The 12,112-nt window shown below is 39.1% G+C and overlaps 1 protein-coding gene across 6 annotated transcripts in view; it reads right to left on the minus strand.

The window, feature by feature from the left end:
• The window catches only part of CTDSPL2 (CTD small phosphatase like 2), a 75,406-nt gene that overhangs the window by 26,296 nt on the left and 36,998 nt on the right, over positions 1–12,112 (minus strand). For all 6 annotated transcript variants that reach the window (XM_075069758.1, XM_032764326.2, XM_075069757.1 and 3 more), the window contains 6 exons: positions 9,262–9,400; positions 5,568–5,717; positions 4,878–5,093; positions 3,810–3,888; positions 3,398–3,509; positions 1,264–1,350 (listed from right to left, as the gene is read on the minus strand). In XM_075069758.1, coding sequence (XP_074925859.1) covers positions 1,264–1,350; positions 3,398–3,509; positions 3,810–3,888; positions 4,878–5,093; positions 5,568–5,717; positions 9,262–9,400 — 783 coding nt within the window. The remainder of the gene's footprint in view (positions 1–1,263; positions 1,351–3,397; positions 3,510–3,809; positions 3,889–4,877; positions 5,094–5,567; positions 5,718–9,261; positions 9,401–12,112) is intronic.

The following is a 12,112-nucleotide window of genomic DNA, read 5'->3' on the forward strand; positions in this document are numbered from 1 at the left end:
AGGTACAGGCTTACGTACAATGTTGTTAAATACAGATATAGAAACTTTGTAAGATAGTCTTTGCATTGACTTAAATTTCCTTTTGATCAGACCCTAAGCTGGCTCTCAGCTACACTCAGTAAAACACACCATCACCAAAAGAGCATAGTTATAGCCAGAAATACTCAAATCATACTGAGAGCCTCAGAGAGGGAAGAAAAAAACAGGCTTGAATCTATTTGCCCCCAAAGAATTAATTTGAAGCTTCCTCCCCAGCTCATCCAGGAGGAAACTGAGAATGGCAGTCACCAAATAGGAGACAAGTTAAGAAACCCATTAAAAAAATTATTTTAGTTTCAAAATTCGAAGGGGTTTTATATGCAACAATGAAGAAAAACATTTTTAAAATTAGGAAAAATACCTGGACAAGTGTCCTTTTAAGGTGCCTGATGACTGGCTCATTCTCCAAAGATACTACAGAGGGGTCCAATATCATGCGAACTACATGGAGGGGAAGCTGTTGCCTCTCCCAGGTACATCACACAAAAGGACCTGAGAACAATAGCCTGGGTCAGTGCAGCATCTTTGGCAGTTGCTGGAACAGATCTCCTCTTTCCCATGCTTGTTCCTCTATGGTATGTCAATGTAAAACATATAAAGCTAATAATACTGCCTGAAGCAGGAAAAATGACTAGCAGTTTCCACAAGACAATCAAAAGTAACTGTAATCACTAAGTAGAATCTAGCTGGGGCGGAAGAGGTGGAAATGTTACCGGCAAAGGATATGCAAGACTAGGTGCTAGATAGAAGCTAGTTAACTTCAGGCTCTGAAGATGAGCCTTTTTCACACTAAGAAATGATCAACCAGCATGAGTTGGTTTCCCCAGGCAGGGAAGAAAGTTAACAGTTTGTGGCAAGCTATTACATGGGAAATGATACTACCTGAACTTTCAATGTTCCTGCCTCCATCTGCTGGTAAGGAGAAAGGCTGCTATAGAATATCACTGCTAAAAAGAGTTTTTGCATTTTCTTACTAGTCACTGTTGACATTTTTACTAGTAATCATCATTACCACGTTGTAGTAATAAAAAGCACTCCGCAATATGTCTAATACATGACCACCTGCCTTACAAAATTTCAAATCGGCAGCGTGTAACTCAAATGGCTGTTTAGATGCCAATCAGTGTTTCTTTCTCTCCTGACAAGAAGATATTACATATGCATGATAACTTTATCTATTAAACAAACAAAAAAAGTACATTTTTCCTACATATTTCTAATTACCTGGTAAATAACATCTTGGAAAAGCACTGGAAAAGTGAGTGCAGCATCCTCTAGCTCGTTTAGACTACAATGCACTAATGTTTCATCCTAGAAAAAATAAAATACAAAGATCATACTAAATTAAGAAGCTTTTGTGACAGGATTACTGAAAATGAGACTATTTGTTTCGTTATGTTCTTTTGGAAGGGAAGTATACTCTATAATTCAGTATGGTCAATTTAATTTTGAATGTATTGCTGCTATGGTTTGAAAGACACCTATTAATATACACCTCTACCCCAATATAACGTGGTCCTTGAGAGATAAAAAAAATCTCACCGCATTGTATCAAACTTGCTTTGCCCGCCTCCCCATCCCCCCCACGTTCCTCGTTCCCTGACTGCCCCCTCCAGATAACCCCATCCATAATCAGCCCCCGGACCCCTATCCACCCCGCACCCCCGCTCTCTGACAGGCACTCACCGGCAGCAGCAGGAAGCGGAGCAGCCCGGTCCCAGTCCACTCCACTCTGCCACCTCCCAGCCGTGGTGCTCCGCTTCCCACCATCAGTGAGTGCGGGGAGGTTGGGGAAAGGATGCCACCCCCCCGCCCCCGCACTCACCTGCAGCGGGAAGCGGAGCGATGTGGCCCCAGCCCAGTCCGCTTTCCTTGCTCCAGCACCAGCCGTGTCGCTGGGGGGCGGCTGCACTCACCTGCGGCAGGAAGTGGAGAGCCATGGCTGGGAGCTGGTGGAATGGAGCGGGCTGGGGCTGGGCTGCTCCACTTCCAGCCACCAGTGAGTGCGGGGAGGTTGGGGAAAGGATGCCCTCCCCGCACTCACCTGCAGCAGGAAGCAGAGCGCTGCGGCTGGGAGCTAGCAGAGTGGAGTAGGCTAGGGCCTGGCTGCTCCGCTTCTGCCGCTGTTGGTGAGTGCGGGGGGATCCCTTCCCCCATACCCCCTCCCCCGAGCGACACAGCTGGGGCCAGGGCGAGGGAAGCAGAGTGGGCTGCTCCCGGCCCCCTGCTAATCCCCCAGGCCACTCTGGGACTGCGAGGCCCCCAAAAGTGCCCTACCACAACTCCTGACCCCCAGTCCCTGGGGGGGGAGCCCCTGACCGCCCCCGAGACCCTCTGCCCCTTATCGAACCCCTCGGCCCCGGCCTGAGCTGGCACCCTTAACATGCTGCTCAGAGCAACGTCTCAGAGCTTTGCCACGTTGTATGCGAACCCGCGTTATATCAGGTCGCATTATATCAGGATAGAGGTGTATTATACAATTCATTAATGTTGCAAAGCTAAAAGAATTTCATTTGTAACTGTGGCACTAACACAGACTCCCAAGAGAAAAAAATCTTGATTTTACAGGTAAATCAAATTCCTCTTATTTAATACAAGTCTGTTCCTATCAGTTTGAAATGAGTATTCAATTCATATGACCTGTGTATAACAGATTACATAGCATATGATAAAACAGTGCTTATAATGTCAGTCTCAACCTAGTTGTTATATAATGAATCTTCCTAAAATTATTTGCTTTTTTCCCCATTTCAGTAAAAAATTAGACTTGTTTATTCATTAAATGACAACTATATATAGCCAGTGACTGAATTATCCAGTAACAACTGCTTAAATACAATAAAATGGATCAACACAGGGTGAAAACAAATAGTTCTAAAGAGAAGCATGCTTTCTTCTCTGTGAGAAAAGTCCTCTCAGACTTAAGGGAATCTCACCGGGAGACTCATCCTTTTGTAAGTATTTGATCAAATACAGGTGATGCTGAATTTTCTCCTTTATTATATCTGATTTTCTCCACTGCTCTTTTGGGACGGTCCTCTGGAGAGTTAGCTAACTTTTGTTCATGAAGATTTTTAAAAAAATTAAAATGTTGAATCATGCAACAAATGCAGTGAATTTTCCATTCTTATTATTCAGTGACAGTTTCTCAAACTATTTCTTTAAACTTGGTGTCTTTTTAATTGAAATTTTTAAAAATCTTTTGGAATACTTTATAGTCTTTCAACATGTGCATTTAATAAGGTCTCTTTCTAATAATGGGAGCATCATGTTCCCAATGTGTCAAATATGCAAAATAAGCGGAACATAAATTCACTCTTCCCCCACTACAATAACTCATGTCTATATGCATATTTACCAAGTCTAGAACTAAAGAGAATTCTGGTGTGCTTCTTGTTTTCAGTGGAAGAGCTGGCTTCCTATTAAGTTGTTCTTCAGTTAGTGGTGGAACATGTTTGATGAAATAATATCTAAAAAGGAAAGAGAATTTGTTGTATAACTATGTTCACATCACCTTAACTGACAATACAGTAAGTCAATTAAAGTAATTTAAAGTAATTAAGATTAAGTAAGAAATAAATAATTTAAACTGAATATAACAAGCCATGACCAGTCACAATATACTAGTTTTACAATTAGCAGTTTTCAGATAGAACTCACCACAGCAAGGAAGTTCTAAACATGACAAAGTACTTGCTCAAATTCAAGGTTTTTTTATCCAGTGCCCAAAATTATAGAAGTAATGTTTTAGGAAAAATATTAACACTTACGGATCAAAGACTTCCCAGTCTTCTTCATAGGTGGCTTCTGCATGAGCTGATGAGTAACCACTGTCTGGAGATACTGGTGCTAAAATTCAATGGTAAAGCACAAAACAAAACAAAAAAACCCACAAGAGCTAGTCTTATTAGTGCAGTTTTAAAATGTGAAAATTTTGCACTTAATGTACAAGTCTTCATAGCAACAGTGAAAATTCTTCTTCTTCTTCTCCTCACCTCAGCCCTACATCCTGTAATAGGGGAAGGGATAGCTCAGTGGTTTAAGCATTGGCCCGCTAAACCCAGGGTTGTGAGTTCAATTCTTGAGTGGGCCACTTAGGGATGTGAGGCAAAATCAGTACTTGGTCCTGCTAGTGAAGGCAGGGGGCTGGACTCAATGACCTTTCAGTTCTATGAGATAGGTATATCTCAAATTATAATTATAAAAAGGTGAAATTCACCTCCCAGTGGTGAACCCACAGAAATATATGCTCTACTTAAATACCAGTTTTGTGAGACTTAAATAGTGCATAGGCTTGTGATGACCCTGTGCACAATGGTAAATTTAGTATTTCTAGACTTTTCATCCAAAAGGAACATGATGATTCTCTTGAAGAAAACATTGTAAATTAAGGAAGGACCTATATAAATTTTTCATTTGTCTATGTTATTTTGGTGACAGCAACAACGGGTTCCTTTTGGTGATGGGCATTTCAGGAGTTTACGTTTTATTTTAATACATTTGGCACTAAACAGCCTGAGTCAGAAAATCTGACACTAGGAATCACAATATTCATTTGAATTAGGCTTTATTTAAATTTGGAAGTCAACTGAGGCACATCAGGAGTGGATTTGGCCTGAGAAGCTTACAATGAGAGTCTATTTTTGCCGAATAACAAAGTGTTTCCCAGGCTACTGCTCACGAAAATCAGCATGCAAGTAAACACTTTGGGGAATCTTTGTCTATATAAAATACAGTAACACTCTGGGCTTTCTTAGAAAGCTTCTACTCAAATGTGCAAACACATTTTTATTATTGCACAACTAACTTAAGAGTCCCAGGAAATGCAAGTTTCTTACCTGTAAGTGGTGGTAGATCACGATCAGTTGTTTCCTCCACTTCTTCCAAACCGTTGTTGATAGTAGATCTGACTTGCACTGCTTGGCTAGTGTAAACTGCTCCATTGGTCGATGTTGCAGTACTGGTAGTGATCTCATCCACCTGTTCCATATCAAGCTGTTTGACTATTTCTTCAGCTTCAACAGCCTGCCCAGGGGAATCTGATCCTGATGTTCCTGAAATGAGGTTTCAGTACAATCATTATTCTAACGCTGAATTACTTAACAGAGTATCAGTATTCGTAGATTCAGAGATAATGTGTTCTGGAATAACTGAAGATGTCTCTAATTTAATTCATGATATTACAATACAAGCCAAAGATAGGTGGAGAGAGAGAAATCCATTTTAGATAGGGTGAAAAATACCAAATTAGTTTCTTATACTTTGTAAATCAAAGTGAAGTGTGAGACATATACAACTAGGAAACAAATATTTTAATGCAACTAAGCCCATCCCTCCTCTTATATAGCTCAAACAACACTTCTAATAGTTAGATACAGTTTCCTTTATGGCAACTGTAGCTCTTGCTCTGCAGGTCAACAAGAAGGATCACCTGTTCCATTAGCAGTCTAAACAACTTAAAAAAAAAATTATGAACCATACTTAGCTTTTATGTTAATATATACTCTGTAGCTTTAGATAATAATTACCATTTTTATTTGCTGGTGAGAAAAAATTGAAAACAGGAGAAAATATGGTCCCCAATAATGTAGTCCGGGGCGGACTGCCAGTGGCAGGATTATCTTCTAATTTTCCATTTTGCTTTACATGTTGGTTTGTCATTTCGTAACTTCCAGCTTCTGCAAAAGAAAAGGAAAAAAAAAAAAAAGATATAAAACTGCAATGGACTGATTTTGTTCCTCATGTCCTTCCGCTCTTTTCTTGTTGTAATTTTTTTTATATGAGTACCGTGAATTTTCCTCATTCTACTTCACAGGTCAAATAAGCTGGCATATGAATTTTACTAAAAAAGAACCATCACTTACTGAAAATTAAATATCTCAACATCAAAATAATATCAGTTTTATACAGCACTTTAAATAAGCAATAAAAATGAGCAAGAATCAGTTATTATAAAAAGAAAAAATGTTAAAATTAATGAGTATAAGTTTATAAAATACTTTATTTAACCATTTAGTGATCAATTTTGCAAGGTGCAGAGTGCACCCTGCAAGGTGCTGGGCACCTTCAGTGCCCACTGATTCCAGTGTCAATGGGACTCCAATGGATATTGAGTATGTTTGTCACCTCCCAGGATCAAGTTCTTACTCAACTATTCTGTATGCCATTTTTGATTCTCTAGTAAAATACTAGAACTATTCTTCGTAACCACAGATACCAATAGTCATGGAACATAATTAAGCAAATCTCAGTTTTAATTAACAATTGTGTAAGGCTTTTTATAAATGTGTGTGTATTATCAAGGACATCCCAGAGCTGAAAAGTGCCAGCTCAGAACTGGTTTGGGTAAGAGCCAAAAAATAAAGTGGTGTCATTCTGATGCTGAAACAAAGACAGTTACTTACCTTACAGTAATGCGAATTTGGAATCTTTTAGCCAGCAGTATCCGTCGGGCTGCATATGTGCCTTGGATGCCCTCATGCCCCCTACAGCAAGGGTATTAAGGGTGGAGCAGCAGCAACCACCATTTACTTCCTTCACTAATATTGAATATCCATGTAAGGATTCCAAGCCAATTGGAAAGCAGAGCAGACCATGGGTTCCATGTGGACAAAGGCATCTTGAAGAACTCCAATTATTGGAACATAAATAACCTCTGCTTTTAGCATTTGTCCACATGGATCCCACTATAGGTGACTGACTAGCAGTTACCCCTCAAGGAAACAGGAGTCTTATCTAAATTACTGAGACACCTCTGCCCAACAGAGCATCTGATCTAGAAACTGTGACAGCGCAGTAGGAATTGATAAATATATGAACCAAATTCATAGTAGCTGTTCTAACAAATCTCAGAAACAGGGACTCCCTGAAACAAGCTACAGATGTTGATTGAATGTGCCCTGTTTAATGAACAGGAAATCTTAACACAATCCACCACCTATATAGAGTCTCTGATATGACAGAGTTGGCCCCTATATATGTGACTTTTGGTAACAAGTCTATCTAGCCAATTTAGAGAATGGCTTTGTCCTGGATAAATAAAAACGTATAGCCCTAGAAACATCCAGTGTGTGGCGTTTAACCTCTATAAGAAAGTCATGAGGTTTAGGAAAAAATGTTGGTAAGCATATGAACTGGTTCATATGGAATTCTAAAACCCCATTTGGCAAACATTTCTGATCCAGCTTGAAAGTGATTCTGTCCCGAAACCTGTTCTTATGAAACACAGCATATGGAGGGCAAGCCATCACAGCCTGTATTTCAGTCACTGTGAGAGCTGATGTGATGGCTATCAAAAACATTGTCTTAACAGAAAAGTGATATAAAGAACATTATGACATGCGTTCAGAAAAGATGCAAGTCCTATATTCAAGTCTCAGATAGGGAAAAGCTCTTTAAATGATGGAAATGCATGAATCAGGCCATTAAAAAATTTAGACACACTGGGTCAGAGAAAATCAAATGACCTGCCTCTAGCAGGAGATATGCTGATAGAGCAACTAGATGAACTCTAACAAAACTAAATAAGAATCCTGAGTGTTTCAAAGACAATAAGTAGTCCATTATATTCTGAACACAAGAGTCCAAGTGATGCACATGACTCCACTATGAGAAGCATTTCCATTTAACTAAGTATGTCTTTCTGTTTGGAAACAAGACCTCCTGTACAGCCATTGAATATCAGAACACCATCACCTGAGTCTTTGAAAGAATTAGGGAAAAATCCTAATTCCCTAGCAGACACTTAGTTGATCTGTTCAAAGGACAAATAACAGCACATTTTAAGAAACTCCTACAGGTAAATCCGTGTTGCACCTGACTGGCTGATAAACAGATCACAGCCAACCTAGCAGCCATCAATGCAAGCTGTCCTGAGACAGAGAAAGAAAGAGAGAGAGAGAGAGAGAGAGGAAGGAAGGAAGGAAGGACAAAGGGAATCTGAGATACCAAAAAAAGTGGGGGAGAAGGGGAAGAAGTAAGAACAGGGACAAGGACGATGAAACACAACTAGAAAAATACACTGTTTTCCTCAACCTATGTATTATCAACTCAATCCAAAGCCCATTAAAGTAATTTCATTTTGGGATCCTGGTTACAGACTATTCTGGTCTAAGATAGGATTCATTAGGTCATTATCATCAGTTTCCAACAATGAAATTATTGCTTTACTAGATAATTAAGAACACATTATTCTTTATATAACTATTTTTCTTGTCAAATATAAGAACTTGTACTCAATTGATGTAAAATAATGAGTTCATTAAGAAAATTTTGCACTGAATAATCCTTACATTCTCTGAAAATAGAACATTCCTTTGTTACTGCACCAGACAAGTCATGGCAAGTTAGAAAATAGCTTGAAAGCTGCAGTCTGATCAGCTGACAAAGAATTCCAATCATATAATTATTTCAATAAACACACAAGTTGAAAATAGAAAGTCTATCAACCAGATCACTAAGCTATTCAACAAACCTTTAAAAAGATTTTAAAATGTTTTAAGTAATCCAAAGAACAAGACACTTCCGGGTTTGCTTTTCAATAAAAGAGGGGGTGGAGGGAGAGAGATTTTAAGTTATGAGTTTAGTGGGAACCCTGTTTAAGGCTGGAAGCCTGACTTTATAGAGTGGGTTAGAGCTAGAACAGTAGAAGTGGCTAAGGATGTTAAAATATGAATGTGAATTTTACATTTTAAAATTGGCATTACTATAAGCACAGAATAATATATGCCTGTGTGAGCATTTGTGAAAGAATTCCATTTCTTGCATTTATCTGACCAAGTGCCTTCTGCACCTGGAAAGTGGAATGATTCTCATGCAAACCACCTGCTATGGAAAGACATTTCACTTGTTTGTAAAACACTGAAGATGAGCAATTTCCCATAACTAAGTATTCCCATTGCCTTTCTAAGTGGAAAATACTATGGCTAAGTAGTTCCAAGATATGTGGTGGTTTTTCCATAACTGAATGGTTCTTAGAAAGAAAAAATATATTCATCAGATTGTTTGTCAGTCTCATCCACCGCAAATACTTACAATTACTCTCCAGAAAGGAACACTTCAGATACTGTGGGTCCAACTCTGCTCCCACGGACATTAATGGCAAAATTCGCATTTACTCCAACAGGGCAGAGTCAAGCCCTGTATTAATATGTCACCATACAAGTATTAGATCTTAACCCTCTAACTCTGTCCCATTAATATAGGAATGGAATATTTACAAACCTCCATTTACTTGACTTTTCCGTCTTACTCGAGAGATCTGTTTGTTAGGCTTTTCTCCTGTTCGCGGTGTGGAAGAAATCAAGTTGTTATCTAGATCACGTTCAATTCTACTTCTCTTTGCAGGATTTTCTCTTTCTTCCTTAAAACACAAAAGGAAAAATACACACTGAATAGTGTCTTTAATTCCACTAAATACACCAGAAAATTCTACAAAAGGTCCTTTTATTGATCCTCACTTCCAGGTGAGGAATGTGCAGCGTGGTAGTGAGGAGATATACATATCTAGAATTTCAAACTCTCTCAAAATGTCAGAAATTAATGTAAAAAGTGGAGTACTGGGAAAGAAAGATATATATGCAATTTCTGTTGTAGAAAAACTTTCTTCAGACTTTTTTTCCCCTGCAGAACAGATCTGTAAATATTAAGGGTAATGACATTAAACAAATGGCATGCCATACTGGTTGAATTAATGTAGAAATCTGATGACTAAAATTAACTGTGACTTGTTTTCTTTGGATCCTAGCATACACAGGAAGCAAAGTGCGTAACAAAACCCAATATAAAATCCTTCACTTGTGGCCATCCTTACTTAATATTATGAAATATAGTGTCTGCTACAATTCAGAATCTTGCTATATTTCATGATACAAGAATTGTACAATTATTCACAGTAGAGGGTTTATTTCAGAACTAACTGTGTCCTGGCCTATGACAAAAAATAGGAGTAAAAAATGTTAAAAGTTAAGGGTCATATTCCATTGTTTTTCGTTACCTTAGGGTAAGGTGACTTGGCCTCTTATGACATATATATTATTTGGCTTTCATGGAAGCAAAGCTTTTTGTACATTTTCTTTGTCGTGTGTGTGTGTTCTTTCCTCCCCTCCTGTTCTTTCAACAGGTTCAAATTGCCCCAATAATAGGGCCCTACCAAATTCACGGCCCTGAAAAATACGTGACGGACCGTGAAATCTGCCCCCTGGCCCCACCCTGAAATCAGGTCTTTTGTGTGCTTTTACCCTATACTATATAGATTTCATGGGAGAGACCAGCATTGCTCAAATTGGGGGTCCTGACCCAAAAGGAGTTGCAGAGGGGGTCACAAGATTATTTAGAGGGGTCGCGGTATTGCCACCCTTACTTCTGTGCTGCTTTCAGAGCTGGATGTCCGGAGAGCAGCGGCTATTGGCTGGGCACCCAGCTCTGAAGGTAGCACCCTGGCAGCAGCAATGCAGAAGTAAGGCTGGCACTACCATATCATGCCACCTTTACTCCTCCGCTGCTGCCTTCAGAGGTGGGCGGTCGCTTACTGGTGGCCAAGCTCTGCAGACAGCAGCGCAGAAGTAAGGTGGCAACACCATACCATACCAGCAGCAGTGCAGAAGTAAGGTAGCAGTACCGCAACCCCCTCACAACTCTTTTTTGGGTCTGGACCCCTACAATTACAATCCCGTGAAATACCAAACTGGACCATGAATTTGGTAGAATAGAATTTAATAGAATGTTAAATCTGAAACCTAAAGATGACAATCTGCAGCATACTGAAAACTGAAATTGTGTGGATAATATAAAATAAACTGAATTTGATATCAAAACAAACACACAGAGGATACTGTACCATTATATTATTCATTTTTGTATTTAATTAAAATCCTCGATATAAAAAATGCACCTGGAACTGCTGCAGAATTTCCAGAGAGCCACAGAATCTAAAGATCATATTAGAATTGAAGTCCAGCTTGCTGCAAAGCACACAGGGCCTTGCCTATAACACACTTCTGAAATGAAATTTTAAATACCTATCTTTCCCCCCAAATATCATAATGCTGGATACACATAACTTGCAGAACACAGACTTGGCACAGAGAAATTGAAATTTCAAATTTCAAAACTAAAATGGCCTCAATATGCCAAACAAAGGTTTTAGACTATTTTATAATACAGGAGTACTACAGAGACATCAACATAAGAAGAAAATGTGTGCACTTCATTGGTCCCACAAGCCTCCCACTGAAAATAACTGGGAGTTCCTGTGCTCTCTTGCTTTCTCCAATGGACAGTACTGTATACGTACAGGCAAACTCTAAATCTTTGAGAAATACAACTGCAGAGATTGAGAAACTAGATGGCTCAGTAGATTGGAAAAAGGAAACTAAGGTCTTTTACCTTCTAGGTCACTAGTTCAAATTTAGCTCAGGTAAGAATGACAGAAAGCCATTACCACCTGCAGGCTGTTTGGTTCTAACCGAAAAGCATTGGTGTTCTCATTCCAGTTCCTTGTGGACAAATACAGAACCATCACAAAAACCACTGTCATGACTGGCACCTACTGGAATTCCTGTTGATAGACTCAGCAGAGTGGCAAAGAATTGAATGAGCATGGAGACTGAACTACCCTTTCATCCTAGAGGTGGTCCCTCCAAAAGAATAGATCACGGTGGTGTGGGGAAGCTACCACTGCCCTTGCTGTAACTGTTCTGTAAAAAAAGGATTTCAGTCTCCAAAACTGTCAATCTTGCACCTCTCAGGAACATTACCTTCACTAAAAAGTTAAAACCCAAACTGTAGAGACATCTTTCCTTTTCTTGTAAGAAAAGCCAAAAGAAAACTCTACCAGTTCTAAAAGATATTTATCTGATGAAGAATTAAAATAAAATACCCAAAGACTAAAAGCAGCAATACAAATAAATATAATAAGGAAAGAAAAGCCAATGAACAAGAAAGGTTCTGGCAAAATCACAATCAATAAAACTTGAGTTAAGTGTCTGTCAACAGCACTCAAGAATAAAATTGCACAATATGATGTCATTGTTCTATGTGCTTTATATTAGCAACTTTCTACCGTAAAGATTTC

This window comes from Chelonoidis abingdonii, chromosome 9 (genome assembly GCF_003597395.2).
Source record: "Chelonoidis abingdonii isolate Lonesome George chromosome 9, CheloAbing_2.0, whole genome shotgun sequence".
Lineage (NCBI taxonomy): Eukaryota > Metazoa > Chordata > Testudines > Testudinidae > Chelonoidis > Chelonoidis abingdonii.